General features: G+C 41.1%; 2 protein-coding genes across 4 annotated transcripts in view; one reads left to right on the top strand and one right to left on the bottom strand.

Moving 5' to 3' along the window:
* LOC112246729 (zinc finger protein GLIS1-like) overlaps positions 1-4,028 on the top strand; it is a 154,062-nt gene extending 150,034 nt beyond the window's left edge. The window contains exons 10-11 of the mRNA XM_024415237.2: positions 2,857-3,015; positions 3,244-4,028. Of these exons, the coding sequence (XP_024271005.1) occupies positions 2,857-3,015; positions 3,244-3,380 (296 nt within the window). The 3' untranslated portion in view covers positions 3,381-4,028. The remainder of the gene's footprint in view (positions 1-2,856; positions 3,016-3,243) is intronic.
* Positions 4,029-4,760: 732 nt separating this feature from the next.
* On the bottom strand, positions 4,761-16,965 carry LOC112246732 (elongation of very long chain fatty acids protein 4-like). 3 transcript variants are annotated; one of them, XM_024415239.2, is made up of 8 exons: positions 16,860-16,965; positions 11,681-11,744; positions 7,204-7,391; positions 6,985-7,065; positions 6,755-6,811; positions 6,421-6,535; positions 5,797-5,924; positions 4,761-5,097 (listed from the first exon to the last, which is right to left on the bottom strand). In XM_024415239.2, the coding sequence occupies exons 2-8, from the start codon at positions 11,736-11,738 to the stop codon at positions 4,930-4,932; spliced, it is 795 nt and encodes a 264-aa protein (XP_024271007.1). In that variant the 5' UTR covers positions 11,739-11,744; positions 16,860-16,965; the 3' UTR covers positions 4,761-4,929. The 3 variants fall into 3 exon arrangements, with proteins under 3 accessions (XP_024271007.1, XP_024271006.1, XP_024271008.1); XM_024415238.1 differs by lacking the exon at positions 16,860-16,965 and adding an exon at positions 16,796-16,815; XM_024415240.2 differs by lacking the exon at positions 16,860-16,965 and adding an exon at positions 12,576-12,637.
* Positions 16,966-17,846: the final 881 nt, after the last annotated feature.

The raw sequence follows: 17,846 nt of genomic DNA, 5'->3' as shown, positions 1-17,846 counted from the left end.
CACAGTTGTAAATGAGAACTTGATCTCAACTGGCCTACCTGATTAAATAAAGATAAATCAAATCTACACTAATTGAAGTGGATTTAATATCAATAAGGGACAATAGCTTTCACCTGGATTCACCTGGTCAGTCTGTCATGGAAAGAGCAGGTGTTCCTAATGTTTTGAACTCTGTGTATTACACAACTGACTCAACGTTCTGTCATGTAGGATAGATAATGCAGCAGTTCTATGTAATAGATTTCTGTCTGCAACTCTCTGAACACCCCATTTCCACTTTTATGGAACTGACACAACTTTCTTTCGTGTGGAAAAGAGAAAAGAATCAAATACAGTTGTAACTGCACCGTTTAAAACATTCCATTCCATTGAATAGGCCTAATCCTCACACTTTACCACCATATGAACATGAAAGGACACAAGGGGAGGAAGCCGTGTCGGAGAATTGGGACGCGGCCCATGGATCTGTTAGAGTGTTTGGCGTTGAGCAAAGAGAGAAGATTGCAGTTAGCGAGACAGAGCAGGGGAAACCACAGGCAGGAACCTCTTCTGCTCTGAATTAGCCAACAAAACACTGCCTTCTGTAGTCAGCTGTCTCTCGCTCTCTCTCCGAGCTCCACTAAGGCTGCTCTAGCTAGCTGTCACTGCAGACCCGCTCGCTAATACCTTAAACACAGCTTTCCCTGTTAAAGATCTACGCATGGACGTCTGTGAAACCGCGCTGTGGTCAGCGAGTTGCATACAGTGCTCCAGAAATGGCTGCATTCACATTATCATGACTCCTGTGGTCTTACTTGAGTACAAAAATAGAAGGGGGACAATTGGCAAATGCTACCACGAAGGAACTGGAAGAGTTAGCGCGCTAACACAAATGTAGCATTATAATAGCTCGAAGTCACACAATGTTTCAAGTTGATGTATGGAATCAGTTTACAAACATAATCACTCCATATTGTTTGGTCAGAATGAATGCCCCCTTCAGACACCCTCTTGACCCGATAGAAATAGAATGACTGAAATTGGTATTCCCATTGGACCTAAGTCTATCGTGCCTTGCAAAAGTATTCATCCCACTTGCCGTTTTTCCTATTTTGTTGCATTACAACCTGTAATTTAAATTGATTTTTATTTGGATTTCATGTAATAGACATACACAAAATAGTCCATTGGTGAAGTGAAATGTAAAAAAATACTTACAATAAATTTTAAAAAATGTAATTAAATACAAAAAAGTGCTTACCTTCAGAAGTCACCTAATTAGTTAAATATATTGCACACAGGTGGACTTTAAGTGTCACATGATCTCAGTATATATACACATCTGTTCTGAAAGGCAACACCACTAAGTAAGGGGAACCACCAAGTAAGCGGCACCATGAAGACCAAGGAGCTCTCCAAACAGGTCAGGGACAAAGTTGTGGAGAAGTACAGATCATGGTTGGGTTATAAAATATCTGAAACTTTGAACATCCCACGCAGCACCATTTAAATCCATTATTTAAAAAATGGAAAGAATATGGCACCACAACAAACCTGCCAAGAGAGGTCCGCCCACCAAAACTCACAGACCAGGCAAGGAGGGCATTAATCAGAGAGGCAACATAGAGACCAAAAATAACCCTGAAGGAGCTGCAAAGCTCCACAGCGGAGAGTGGAGTATCTGTCCATAGGACCACTTTAAGCCGTACACTCCACAGAGCTGGGCTTTACGGAAGAGTGGGCAGAAATAGCCATTGCTTAAAAAAAAAATAAGGAAACACGTTTGGTGTTTGCCAAAAGGCATGTGGGATACTCCCCAAACATATGGAAGAAGGTACACTGGTCAGATGAGACAGAAATTTAGCTTTCTGGCCATCAAGGAAAATGCTGGTGCAAACCCAACACCTCTCATCACCCCGAGAACACCATCCCCACAGTGAAGTGTGGTGGTGGGAGCATCATGCTGTGGGGGTGTTTTTCCATCGGCAGAGACCGGGAAACTGGTCAGAATTGAAGGAATGATGGATGGCGCTAAATACAGGGAAATTGAGTTAAACCTGTTTGTCTTCCAGAGATTTGAGACTGGGACGGAGGTTCACCTTCCAGCAAGACAATGACCCTAAGCATACTGCTAAAGCAACACTTGAGTGGTTTAAGGGAAAACATTTCAATGTCTTGGAATGGCCTAGTCAAAGCCCAGACCTCAATCCAATTGAGAATCTGTGTTATGACTTAAAGATTGCTGTACACCAGCGGAACCCATCCAACTTGAAGGAGCTGGAGATGTTTTGACTTGAAGAATGGGCAAAAATCCTAGTGGCTCGATGTGCCAAGTTTATAGGGACATACCCCAAGAGACTTGCAGCTGTAATTGCTGTAAAAGGTGGCTCTACAAAGTATTGACTTTGGGGGTGAATAGTTACGCATGCTCAAGTGGTCTTTTGTTGCAGCGGCAGGCCCCTCCCTCCCCATCCCTGTGTAATGTGTATAATAACGTTTTTTATTTAGTTACAGCAGCAGAAGAGCCACCCTGTGATGGCTAGATTAAATATTGTGTGTGTCAGAGGAGGAAATAGCATTTCAGTTTTTTTGTCTTATTTCTTTCACAATAAATAAATATTTCACATCTTCAAAGTGGTAGGCATGTTGTGTAAATCAAATGATGCACACCCCCCCCAAAAACTATTTTCATTCCATGTTGTAAGGCAATAAAATAGGAAATATGCCAAGGGGGTGAATACTTTTGCAAGCCACTGTATAGGTCCAGTGGCCATACTGAGCATTCCCTAGAGAGTTCCAGTTAAATTGCAGTGGTGCAAGGGGCTTTGTCCATTTTAGTTATTCTGTGCTTGATCCTCTCCTCCCTTCTCTCTGTAGATTACCAGGGCAGCTTTCAGAGCTGCTTCCATTTTGGAGACTCGTACAGAATGGAACAGTCTGTGAGTGGTGTTCATGTACCAGCGGATTCACATGGTTACACTTCCCACCAGAACAACGGCTTCCACATGTCGAGTACCAGCAGTGGCTCTGCTGCAGGTGAGACCTGGCGTAGATCACCACAGCTTCCTCCTTCTCCTCTTAACAGTTTCGGTCTTGTTTCTCTGTCATTATTTTCCCCCTCTTCATTGAATGAGAAGTGTGTGTGCACTAAAATCAATAATTGAATTATTTCTGTATGTTGATCAAGCCAACTATTTCCCCATGCACTAAACAGTGTAGCATCAAATTTGATTGTGTGTCTAATTCAGTGGTCTCCTACCCCAGGCTTCAGCTTGGCACAGGACCTCCAAGGATCAGGGGAGTGCCAGTTCTCCTCCAGCCCAGAGGAGAGCATCTTCTTCCAGGTGAACAGCTTCGACCGCAGCCTGAGTCAGATGTCCTCCGTCTACACAGAGACATAGAGGACCCGATACTACCCTGGGTATCGCTATACGGGCGATGTATCTCAATAGTCTGGAGTGGCATCCATTCCTTACAAGTTTGTTCTGTTCTAAAGGAAACAATACAATTGAAAACAATCTCTACTGCTCTAGAACGACTGTCAGTCATAACTCTGTAACAAAACAAGAGCTTCCTACAGCCCTGCCCAACAGATTCCACATGGACTCAGATGCATCCAAATGGACACATTTCTAAGACATAACCTAGTCCAGAATTGCCTGTCTCTTTCTACATTGTTCAATCTACTAGGGACTGAAATGTAGAAAAATATATAATTTTGCAGTGTTTTTACAGTGGATGAAATGCCTTGTTTATTTGTTTAGATTGTCTGAAGATATTTCTGGAAGGTAAATGGAGGGGTGGTCATACATTACATATTCTGGAACAGTCAAATCTACTTTGTGTATAAATGTACAGTTTGTTTAAAGCAGTCTTGAATGTTTGTTATTTCCAAGTTTAAGAAATAAATAATTGTACAATAACACAATTGTGACTTTTTAATGTTATATGGATGTACTGTTTTATCTTTTGTTGTATATGTAAGTGCCTTAATGTGTTTGGACCCCAGGAAGAGTAGCTGCTGCCTTGGCAACAGCTAATGGGGATCCCTAATTAAATACATATCTTATGGCGGTATGCACATCCACAGAACTAGCACAGCTGCAAGGTAATGCCATGTCAGTAAAATAAAACTATTTTAAGTATCGGAGGAGCATTCAAACAAAACAGTGGTCAGGAATTCTTCTCCTTTTCCTATAAGCCTTGCTTTGTAGTAAAACATGGTTATAGCACCAAGTACAGCGTCTGCGCCTCTAACTAAAGCACTATATATGCTATAATGTGAAATGAATATGCCCAAGATATAAGCAGCAGCACTACAAAGTAGTGTATGTCAAGTTTCAGAAAAGTTCCAGTGGAGGACGGTTCGACACACAGGTAAGAGGAACACCAACCATTGACATACTCTGCCCTCTTGTGAGCAGTCTCAGCTTTTCACAGTAACATTATGAAAAGGAATGCAGTGGTATTGAGACAATGTGTGATGACTGTTCTCTCTTCATAGGTTCACAGCCAGTTAAAGACTGGGTTTTCCAAACTCAGTCAATGGACACCCTGGGTGCATATTTTGGTTTTGCCCTAGAACTACACATCTGCAAAAAAGAGACAATCAACTCATTATCAAGCTTTGATTATTTGAATCAGCTGTGTAGTGCTTGGACAAAAATAAAAAATAAATGCACTTCTCGGGGTTCCCCAGGACCAAGTTTTCAAAATGCTGCCATAGGGAATATTGTAGGAGGCTTCACAAATAAATATCCAGATAATGTTTTTGCAAAATGTTTAAATTGACAGTGAATTTAATTCAGGTACAGTAAGACAGTGTGATTATGAATATGATAATAAATACATCATTTGGTGGGTGCTTATATTTGTCCTATTCAATTGGAAATGCGTTTCTCTTGGCATATCCCGAGACACCCTCGGAGAGTGGGGTCACGGCCATATCCTTCACATCTTCTTGCTCTTCCTGCTGAGGTAGCTCTGATAGTAGAAGTTGCTGAAGAGTAGGATGAGGCTGACACAGTAGAAAAACACATAGGCATTCATGGAGTCTGGGAAGTCACACTCAGTGAAGAGGTTGTAGCCTGTGTGAGTTGTCAGCAGGACAAACTGGAGCTGAAACCATCATCAGGAGAACATTGCTTAAGAACAACCTTCTCAGATATCTTCGTTCATAATCACAATCTGTTTTCTACCACACGTAAGGCCTAGATTCAATCAGTTATAACCGACAATTGCATAGCCTATTATTGCTTTTGTATAGGTTACGTCAGAGGTGTAACCGTGGTGGAGCTGTCAAATCCACAATCGTCTCCAAGTGTTATCGCGGTCATCGCCATTGGATGCACCATGTGGCATTAGTAGAAATCCAATGCGTTACAAAATCCAACACTGAAATGTGTGATGTAATCTACACCTCAACTAGGCTGATATAATTCCTTAGCCTATTGTTTAAATGGTTTTCACTTTGAGTGTCATAGTTTCTATATAGCCTACACGTTCTTGTTGTGAACTATTAATGCGGGTGGGATTTAAGGATGGGTGTGGTTTCTTGACAATGACCACAAGAGCAACCGCTCACCAATTTGACTACTCTAACACAGTTACAAACTCCGACATCATCCTGAACAAAAGCAATAATAGGCTATGCAGTTGTTGGTTATGGTGGGTTAACACTGAACTGATTGAATCCAGGTCTTAATCCCTTAATACTCTAAGCTTCTGTAGTAGCCAACAAATTCACAAACCCCAGATGTATCCCCTTTTTCTTAAACCTCACTAGATGTCTGCAGAGCTGTAGATAGAGCCACTCACCAGCTGAAGTGACGTCAGATAGCGTTTCCACCATAAGTACTTCTGCATGTGAGGCCCAAGAGCAGCCAGTCCGTAGTAGGAGTACATTACAGTGTGGACGAAGGTGTTGAGAAGACCGATGCAGAACGCTAGGAGAGAGAGGAACACAAAACATCTCAACTATCTGTTGCACAGCATCATGAATGGTATGGACAATTTGTTAGGACCCCATAAATCATTTTATATTTATATTTGAGTAATTTAGCCGACACTCTTATTCAGAGCGACTGACAATGACTGTCTATTTGTAAGTCTAGCAGGTGCCTACCAGGTGTTGAGAAGTCCCAACAGAGTTCATAAAACATCTTAGAGCGTTAATTAGAGCGATAACTTGGAGAGTGGTTAGTGTGTTGGACTAGTAACCGGAAGGTTGCAAGTTCAAACCCCCGAGCTGACAAGGTACAAATCTGTCGTTCTGCCCCTGAACAAGGCAGTTAGCCTAGGAACAGTGGGTTATCATTGAAAATAAGAATTTGTTCCTAACTGACTTGCCTAGTTAAATAGAGGTAAAATAAAATGTTAAAAATATATATGGCATTAACGAATAGGATACAGAGTTCCTGGTCTTCGTACTGCTAGACTTACATTGGCCTCCAGCCAGGTACTTTGCCCCTGCCCACCAGTTGAAGATCATGGTGCCATGGTGATAGACATGCAGGAAGGTCAGCTGACTGTTTTTCTTCCTCAGGATGAAAAACACCTGTGAATGGAGAGTTTGGAATGGGTTTGAAATGGATCTCCAATGTTTCACATGAGTCTGACGTTAATCCTGGGTCATATTGATTAATGCACACCGTAGGAAAACGTTTTGCAACAGAACACGAAAATTAGCATTTCCTGGACAAGTAGTCCCCATTTCACTTTGTTTTCTTCCGTTTGGTACCTAATGAATATAACCTTGATTTTCAATGTGTTTTACCGTGTCAGCCAATTCTATGACCTTGGAGAAGAAAAACCACCAGCATGCTTTGGCCATCTGGTGAAACAAACAGACAGGGAGAGTTATCCACTGTTATGGCCAGGGCTTTGGGACAGTCTTCAGAGATGGAATAGATATGTGTACTATTTGGGGGCATTTACAAGTTAGGTCAACTATGTGAGAGGTTCAACGGTTTGTGTACAGTAGGGGCTATTCAGATGCACTCTTACCCTCATCGCCAGTGGGCTAGTGCTGTAATCCACAGGTTGACACAAGTAACTGTAGTTAGACAGCATGGACGTGACCAAGAACTGTAACATAAAAACCTTTATTGGTCAGGTGAAACATTTCATAATAAAACATAAATTAGGCCCATTTCTATGGCTGCTGAACACACACGAACACATTTAAAGAGAAATCCACTAATTTTGATGGGAGTTGGAGCACACCTCGTGGAACATGTAGACAGACAGGCAGACCATGGCGAAGTTGTAGACAATGAGCACAGCCTTGAGGTCAACAGGTTGCCTGTGTTTCATCAGCTTGGGCCCAGCCCAGACCACACCGAGATATAGGAGGACTATAGAAGCCACTGGCATGGGGGAGTAGACCAGTAACCATGGATCTGTCCTCTTATCTGGAAGTAAACATGGTAGCCCACTGTATTCATCTCACTTTTAAAATGTTAATATTCTGTTAACTCATTCCCAATTAATGTTGTTGACTCGTCCTGTACGAGTGGCCAAAGTATAAAAAAAACTTCCAAAACCCCACCTCAAAGTTGTATCTCAAACAGACCTTTTCAAAAATGCTTGCCATTTCCTTATTTATTTTTAAAATGTTTTTTTTTTATATATGACGTCAAGATGGCTCAATAGCTGAGCTGGACAATGAGCAGCTACATGCCGTGAATATTTTTAATGACCAGCAATCGCTCACACCATTCTGTTCTTAGCGTACGCCCACAACATTCAAAACACAGAAAAGCTGTTTTTTTATACTGAACAAAAATATAAAACGCAACATGTAAAGTGTTGGTCCCATGTTTCATGAGCTAAAATAAAAGATCCCAGAAATATTCCATACGCACTAAAAGCTTATCCCTGTTCGTGAGCATTTCTCCTTTGCCAAGATAATCCATCCACCTGACAGGTGTGGCATATCAAGAAGCTGATTAAACAGGATGATCATTACACAGGTGCTGGGGACAATAAAAGGCCACTAATATGTGCAGTTTTGTCACACAACACACTGCTACAAATGTCTCAAGTTGAGGGAGTGTGCAATTGGCATGCTGACTGCAGGAATGTCCACCAGAGCTGTTGCCAAATAATGTAATGTTCATTTCTCTAGCATAAGCCGTCTCCAATGTAATTTCAGAGAATTTGGCAGTACGCCCAAACAGTCTCACAACCGCAGACCACGTGTAACCATGCCATCCCAGGATTTCCACATCCGGCTTCTTCATCTGCCGGATCGTCTTGAGACCAGCTACCCGGACAGCTGATGAAACTGAGGAGTATTTCTGTCAGTAACAAAGCCCTTTTGTGGGGAAAAACCCATTCTGATTGGCTGGGCCTGGCTCCATAGTGGGTGCCCTATGGTTGTGCCTCTGCGAAATCTATAGGTTAGGACCTAATGAATTGATTTCAATTGACTGATTTCCTTATATGAACTGTAACTCAGTAAAAAAAAAAAAAAAACGCTGTAATTGTTGCATGTTGCATTTATATTTTTGTTTAGTATAACATACTTGATTACCATCTTTTGGAAGGAAAACTAACTCATATTGTCATTAATTCTAGCTCATATTTCATAGAAATCAGGAAACCCTGGACAGTACCAACACAGCGGACAATACACATTTACATTTTAGTCACTTAACAGACGATCTTATCTACAGTGACTTACAGTCAGTGCATTCAGCACAGTATAGTATAGCACAGTATAGCATTCAGCACAGTATTGCAGTACTAGTATTACAGTGCCATTATTTTCTATATCTTTTTTTAACCAATTTTATACTGAATGTTAGCAGACCTTCAAACAAGACCTAATATTAGATAAAGGGATTCTGAGTTTACAGATAACAAAAAATATTGATACTTACACTACATGACCAAAGATATAGGGACACTCCTTAAGATTAGTGGAGTCGGCTGTTTCAGCTACACCCGTTACTGACAGGAGTATAAAATCGAGCACACAGCCAAGCAATCTCCATAAACAAACATTGGCAGTAGAATGACCCGTCCTGAAGAGCTCAGTGAGTTTCAACATGGCACCATTTTAGGATGCCACTTTTCCCACAAGTCAGTTCATCAAATTTCTGAACTGCTAGAGCTACACCGGTCAACTGTAAGTGCTGTTATTGTGAAGTGGACACATCTAGGAGCAACAACAGCTCAGCTACGAAGTGGTAGGTCACACAAGCTCACTGGACTGCAGAGTGCTGAAGCACATGGCGTCTAAAAATCATCTGTCCTCGGTTGCAACACCCACTCAGTTCCAAACTGCCTCTGGAAGCAATGTCAGCACAATAACTGTTCGTTGGAAGCTTCAGGAAATGGGTTTCCATGGCCAAGCAGCAGCACACAAGTCTAAGATCACCATGTACAATGCCAAGCTACGGCTGGAGAGTGTAAAGCACCCCCACCATTGGACTCTGGAGCAGTGGAAACGCGTTCTCTGGAGTGATGAACCACGCTTCACCATCTGGCAGTCCGACGGACGAATCAGGATTTGGCAGATGCCAGGAGAACAGTACCTGCCTGAATGCAGTGTCAACTGTAAAGTTTGGTGGAGGAGGAATAATGATCTGGGACTATTTTTCATGGTTTGGGCTAGGCCCTTTAGTCCCATTGAAGGGAAATCTTAACGCTACAGCATACAATGACATTCTTGACAATAAAACAAATGTTTACCTTTAACTAGGCAGGTCAGTTAAGAACAAATTATTATTTACAATGACGGCCTACCAATATCCCCATGCACAAAGCGAGGTCCATACAGAAATGATTTGTCGAGATTGGTGTGGAAGAACTTGACTGGTCTGTACAGAGACCTGACCTCAATCCCATCGAACATCTTTGGGATGAATTAGAACACCGACTGCGAGCCAGGTCTAATCGCCCAACAACACTGGCCGACATCACTAAAGCTCTTGTGGCTGAATGCAAGCAAGTCCCTGCAATGTTCCAACATCTAGTGGAAAGCCTTGCCAGAAGAGTGTAAGCAGTTTTGGCAGCAAACGGGGAATCAACACCATATTAATGCCGATGTTTTTGGAATGAGATGTTCGACAAGCATGTGTCCACATGCTTTTGGCCATGTAGTGTATTTGATTTATTTCCTTAACAAAGTTATGCAACACCCAATTCCCTTGTGTAAAAAAAGGAATTGCCCCCTTACAATCTAACTGGTTGTGTCACCTTTAGCTGCAATGACTGCAAGTTGTTGATCAGTCTGTCACGTCACTGTGGAGGAATTTTGGCCCACTCTTGCATTCAAAACCGCTTTAACTCAGCGACATTTGTGAGTTTTCAAGTATGAACTGCTCATTTCAAGTCCTGCCACAACATCTCAATTGGGATTAGGTCTGGACTTTGACTAGGCCATTGCATTTTAATGTATACTTGATTGTGTATTTCGGATCATTGTCTTGCTGCACTTCAGCTCACAGACGGATGACCTGGCAGCCTAACATTTCCATGTAGAATTCTCTGATACAGAGCAGAATTCACAGTGAATTCTATTAAGGCAAGTCGTCCAGGTTCTTGAGGCAGCAAACCCTCCCCAAACCATGACACTTTCACCACCATGCTTGACCGTTAGTATGAGGTTCTTACTGTGGAATGCAGTGTTTGGTTTTCGCCAGGCATAATGGGAGCCATGCCATCCAAAACGTTGACTCAAGTTAGCCAAAAACAATCACATGGAAGAACCTGGATGATCATCAAGACTCTTGGAAGAATGTTCTATGGACAGATGATTCAAAAGTATAACTTTTAGGACGACATGCGTCCCAATATGCCTGGTGAACCTTATACCAATGGTCAAGCATGGTGGTGTTAGTATGATGGTTTGGGGATGCTTTACTGCTTTAGGACTTGGACGACTTGCCTTAATAGAAGGAACCATGAATTCTGCTCTGTATCAGAGAATTATACAGGAGAGTGTCAGGACATCTGTCTGTGAGCAGAAACGCAGCTGGATCATACAGCACGACAATGATCCAAAACACACAATTAGGTCTACGTGAAAATGGCTAAAAAGCAACACATTTGAAGTTTTGGAATGGCCTAGTCAAAGTCCAGACCTAATCCCAATTGAGATGTTGTGGCAGGACTTGAAATGAGCTGTTCATGCTTGAAAACCCACAAATGTCGCTGAGTTACAGCAGTTCTGCATGAACAAGTGGGCCAAAGTTCCTCCACAGAGACGTGAGAGACTGATCAACAACTACAGGAAGTGTTTGGTTGGAGTCATTGCAGCTAAAGGTAGCACAACCAGTTATTGAGTGTAAGGGGGGCAAATACTTTTTCACACAGGGGCTTTGGGTGTTGTATTACTTTGTTAATGAAATAAATTAACTAAGTATGTAATTGTTATTTGTTGACTTGGGTTCCCTTTATCTAATAGGTTTAGGTTGAAGATCTGATAACATTCAGTATATAAAAAAAATGCAATAGAGAAAATTAGGCACTGTGTACACAACTGGAGCTGGATTGACCTTATATGTAGTACATTTTTATATCTGTTGACTGTGTGAGGGGGCTGATGGTGAATGTCCTACGTGTATCAATTGCAACTAGATAATCCAGTCCTGTGACATTTTGTGTTGCGGGCTGAATCACAAAAAAAGTCTAGTATGCCCCTATATTGTCAGTGGCCTATCATAAAATCTATACCCAAATTCTGAAATACCTCCATTCTCCAACATCCACTGGTGCATGGACTGAACGCTTTGCCATGCTGAAGCCATTTGACACTGTTGGAACAGGAAGTTGGTCATTGATTATAGCAATAATCCTTAATTAAAACAATTACAAAATGACCCACCCCCATTTGCTAAAAAGCTACAGGATGGGACTGGAGAAATGTAACCACTCAAATTCATAGGCAGAGTAATGGATGCAAGGACTGACCATCCATGAAATGAAATGTATAGTTTACATTTACGTTGTTTACAAACAGTGGAGTACAACAAGATTATATTTTGAGCTCTGAACTAAGCTCATGAGGCATTTATAATTTATATTGTTTAAGAATCAATGGGTATAACAAAGGATCATCAAAAGTCGTGCTATAAATTCTCAGACAACCCAAAGATTCCTTGATGCCCTTCCAGGCTCCCTCTGCCTATCCAAGGACGTCAGAGGACAAAAATCAGTTAACCACCTAACTGAGGAACTCAATTTAACCTTGCGCAATACCCTAGATGCAGTCGCACCCCTAAAAACGAAAAACATATGTCATAAGAAACTAGCTCCCTGGTATACAGAAAATACCCGAACTCTGAAGCAAGCTTCCAGAAAATTGGAACGGAAATGGCGCCACACCAAACTGGAAGTCTTCCGACTAGCTTGGAAAGACAGTACCGTGCAGTATCAAAGAGCCCTCACTGCTGCTCGATCATCCTATTTTTCCAACTTAATTGAGAAAAATAAGAACAATCCAAAATGTATTATTGATACTGTCGCAAAGCTAACTAAAAAGCAGCATTCCCCAAGAGAGGATGGCTTTCACTTCAGCAGTGATACATTCAAGAACTTCTTTGAGGAAAACATCATGACCATTAGAAAGCAAATTACAGACTCCCCTTTAAATCTGCGTATTCCTCCAAAGCTCAGTTGTCCTGAGTCTGCACAACTCTGCCAGGACCTAGGATCAAGAGAGACACTCAAATGTTTTAGTACTGTATCTCTTGACACAATGATGAAAATAATCATGGCCTCTAACCCTTCAAGCTACATACTGGACCCTATTCCAACTAAACTACTGAAAAAGCTGCTTCCTGTGCTTGGCCCTCCTATGTTGAACATAATAAACAGCTCTCTATCCACCGGATGTGTACCAAACTCACTAAAAAAGCCTCTTGAAAAAGCCAAACCTTGACCCACAAAATATAAAAAACTATCGGCCTATATTGAAGCTCCCATTCCTCTCCAAAATTTTTGAAAGAGCTGTTGCGCAGCAACTCACTGCCTTCCTGAAGACAAACAATGTATACAAATGCCTCAGTCTGGTTTTAAACCCCATCAGAGCACTGAGACTTACCACCTTCACAAGTGCAATGACTTTCTAATGGCGTCAGACCGAGGCTCTGCATCTGTCCTCGTGCTCCTAGACCTTAGTGCAGCTTTTGATACCATCGAGCACCACATTCTTTTGGAGAGATTGGAAACCCAAATGGGTCTATATGGACAAGTTCTGGCCTGGTTTAGATCTTATCTGTCGGAGAGATATCAGTTTGTCTCTGGATTGTTTGTCCTCTGTCAAATCAACTGTAAATTTCAGTGTTCCTCAAGTTTCCGTTTTAGGACCACACACACACACATACATATATATAGATAGATATATATATATATAGATATATATATATATATATATATATATATATATCATCTATATATATATATATATATATATATATATATATATATATATATATATATATATATATATATATATATATATATATATATATATATATAGATATATATATATCTATCTATCTATCTATCTATCATATATATATATATATATATATATATATATATTACCTCTTGGGGATGTCACTTGAAAACATAATGTTAACTTTCACTGCTATGCGGATGAAACACAGCTGTACATTTTGATGAAACATGGTGAAGCCCAAAAATTGCCCTCGATGGAAGCCTGTGTTTCAGACATAAGGAAGTGGATGGCTAAAAAATGTTCTACTTTTAAACAAAAAGAGATGCTTGTTCTAGGTCTCAAGAAACAAAGAAATCTTCTGTTGAATCTGACAATTTATCTTGATGGTTTTACAGTCATCTCAAATAAAACTGTGAAGGACTTCGGCGTTACTCTGGACCCTGACCTCGCTTTTGAAGAAACATATCAAGACTGTTTCAAGGACAGCTTTTTTCCATCTACGTAACATTGCAAAAATCAGAAACTTTGCCCAAAAATGATGCAGAAAAATGTATCCATGCTTTTGTCACTTCTAGGTTAGACTAATGCAATGCTTTACTTTCCGGCTACCTGGATAAAGCACGAAATAAACTTCAGTTAGTGCTAAATACAGCTTCTAGAATCTTGACTAGAATCAAAAGATTTGATCATATTACTCCAGTGCTAGCTCCCTACACTCCCTACACTGGCTTTCTGTTGAGGCAAGGGCTGATTCCAAGGTTTTACTGCTAACCTACAAAGTATTACATGGGCTTGCTCCTACCCATCTTTCCGATTTGGTCCTGCCGTACATACCTACACGTACGCTTCTGTCACAAGATGCAGGCCTCCTAAATGTCCCTAGAATTTCCACTATAGAGCTCCATTTTTATGGAATGGTCTGCCTACCTATGTGAGAGACGCAGACTCGGTCTCAATCTTTAAGTCTTTATTGAAGACTCATCTCTTCAGTAGGTCCTATGATTGAGTGTAGTCTTGTCCAGGAGTGTGAAGGTGAACGGAAAGGCACTGGAGCAACGAACCGCCCTTGCTGTCTCCGCCTGGCCGGATCACCTCTCTCCACTGGGATTCTCTGCCTCTAACCCTATTACAGGGGCTGAGTCACTGGCTTACTGGTGCTCTTCCATGCCGTCCCTAGGAGGGGTGTGTCAAGTGAGTGGGTTGAGTTCTTTGTGGGCTATACTCAGCCTTGTCTCAGGATGGTAAGTTGGTGGTTGAAGATATCCTTCTAGTGGTGTGGGGGCTGTGCTTTGGCAAAGTGGGTGGGGTTATATCCTGCTTGTTTGGCCCTGTCCGGGGGTATCATCAGATGGGGCCAGTGTCTCCTGACCCCTCCTGTCTCAGCTTCCAGTATTTATGCTGCAGTAGTTTGTGTCAGGGGGCTAGGGTCAGTCTGTTAAATCTGGAGTATTTCTCCTGTCTTATCCGGTGTCCTGTGTGAATTTAAGTATGCTCGCTCTAATTCTCTCTTGTAGGACCTTAGCCCTAGGACCATGCCTCAGGACTACCTGGCATGATGACTCCTTGCTGTCCCCAGGCCACCTGGCCATGCTGCTGCTCCAGTTTCAACTGTTCTGCCTGCGGCTATGGAACCCTGACCTGTTCACCAGACGTGCTACCTGTTCCAGACATGCTGTTTTCAACTCTCTAGAGACAGCATTAGCGGTAGAGATGCTCTCAATGATCGGCTTTGAAAAGCCAACTGACATTTACTCCTGAGGTGCTGACTTGTTGCACCCTCGACAACTACTGTGATTATTATTATTTGACCATGCTGGTCATTTATGAACATTTGAACATCTTGGCCATGTTCTGTTATAATCTTTACCCGGCACAGCCAGAAGAGGACTGGCCACCCCTCATAACCTGCTTCCTCTCTAGGTTTCTTCCTAGGTTCTGGCCTTTCTAGGGAGTTTTTCCTAGCCACTGTGCTTCTACACCTGCATTGCTTGCTGTTTGGGGTTTTAGGCTGGGTTCCTGTACAGCGCTTTGAGATATCAGCTGATGTAAGAAGGGCTATATAAATACATTTGATTTGATTTATCATTGACTTATTAGTCCAAAAATGGATATAGCAACATGTAGTGTATTCACGACAAAAGGGAAGCTGGAGAAGAAAAAGAAACTGACTGGGAAAAAATCGTTTTGAACCGTCATCCAACTCAGCAACTTGGGCATTATCCTAGACCTCCAACTTATCTGAGCAAAGATCACTGGGGTGTATTCATGAAGCAAATTCTACAACAAAAACCATTTACTCCAAATGTTGTTTACTTTGTCATTTACTTGGTAATGAAAATTTGAGTTTATATTGGACAAATTCAGGTAGATCATTCCCAGTTTCGTTTGCTTCCGTTTGTTTCTTAAACTGTAAACGGTTCCCGTTGCAAAAAGCTATTGAGAGAGGCTGCCGTAGTCAGACCTGGACCTCAAGAGAAGACAGGCTATGTGCACACTGGCCACACAATGAGGTGGAAACTGAGCTGCACTTCCTTACCTCCTGCCAAATGTATGACCATATTAGAGGCACATATTTCCCTCAGATTACTCAGACCCACAAAGAATTCGAAAACAAACCCGATTTTTTGATAAACTCCCATTTCTGTTGAGTGAAATACCACCGTGTGCCATCACAGCAGTTAGCTGTGACTTGTTGCCACAAGAAAAGGGCAACCAGTGAAGAAGCAACACCATTGTAAATATAACCCATATTTTTTTCCCATTATACCCTGTTGTGACAAAGCCATAATATGGCATATGAAATATCTCTACGCCCTTGACATTTTTGTGAGTGTAATGTTTACTGTAAAAAAATAAGACATTCATACACTTTTGTTAATGATCTATATCACTTACTCTGGCAATGTAAACATATGTTTCCCATGCCAATAATGCCCTTTGAATTAAATTAGTAATTAATATATCCCTGATATCACAATTAGTATCAGTCTGAGCTCGTTTTTTTCCGAGTTCCCAGTTGTCGTGACCATAAGGATTCTCGCTTTAAATCACAAATTACGTCACATTTCCCATAACCAAGTAGAGGTATACCACACAACAACCAACGCGTAGGATACATAGTTTGCGTTCAAAAAATATATATCCTGGTTAGTTCATTGAATCACCAAATAATGTGGAGACAATTAATTGAATCACCAAATGTGTCATTTTTTTTGCACGTTAGAGAGGCGTGGTATAATCTTAAAGTTTGACACACATTTAGTGGCCTTTAAACTTTCTTTCAGTCCTTGTAAGGACATTACCATAAATATTATTTCCCATTTCACACGCGCCGTAAATTCATAGAAAATGACGGGCAAAGTTCAAATAAACTTACAATATTTGTGTGAATATTTATCTTACCATTTTTCGCCTGAATAAATACAATACCCACAGAGCTGTGTTTAAATGAATGAAATGTACTTACCCGACAAAAGCGTGGGACTTGCTTCTGAAAACTGGTGAAAATAGGCCTACGCGAGACGCCCCACACGGCGTTTTGATTGGACACATTATGGCAACAGCTACCAGGCAGGTATTTCAAGTTCTTCAAGTTCGAGCGTGTGCTCAGCACCTAACGTAGCAAGCGCAGAAAGACAAGCAAGAGAACCCCTCCTACTGCCATAATACTTATGTAGGCCTACGTTTAAAAACCGAATCATATTGCTTCATATCCACAAACAGTTTTGTTAAGAAAATTATGTTATTTGAGCTCGAAATGGAGGGGTGATGCTAGGCCAAAAAAAAAAAAAGTATAAAAAAATATATATATATATATTCCAGTTTTACAGTCAGTAACTTATTCTCAATGCATGTGTATTGTGTATATCTGAGGTAAAACACACCAAAGCATATTTTATGCAACATATAGGACAACAAACATTTTGCGGGTAGTGTTCAGCATTCAACTAAAATAATTACACAGTTTTTGCATCCTAAAAAGTATTTTACTTTCAGACCAGTTTGGAACTTGTGGCAGTTAGCCAGACAGCAATGCACAGCAATAGTCATTGTATGTTACTTCGAACCCACAAATGCAGATACTCCAGATACTCAACTAAAGAAGGCCAGTTTAATTGCTCCTTTAATCAGAACCGTTTTCAGCTGTGCTAACATAATGGCAAAATTGTTTTCTAATGATCAATTAGCCTTTTAAAGTGATAAACTCGGATTAGCTAACACAACGTGCCATTGGAACACAGGAGTGATGGTTGCTGACAATAGGCCTCTGTACGCCTATGTAGATATTTCATAAAAAATCTGCCATTTCCAGCTACTATAATCATTTACAACATTAACAATGTCTACACTGTACTTCTGATCAATTTGATGTTATTTTAATGGACAAAAAAATGTGCTTTTCTTTCAAAACAAGGACATTTCTAAGTGACCCCAAACTTTTGAACGTACATTC

This window comes from Oncorhynchus tshawytscha, linkage group LG06 (genome assembly GCF_018296145.1).
Source record: "Oncorhynchus tshawytscha isolate Ot180627B linkage group LG06, Otsh_v2.0, whole genome shotgun sequence".
NCBI classification, from domain to species: Eukaryota; Metazoa; Chordata; class Actinopteri; order Salmoniformes; family Salmonidae; genus Oncorhynchus; species Oncorhynchus tshawytscha.
This window is presented reverse-complemented; position numbering and strand designations above follow the sequence as displayed.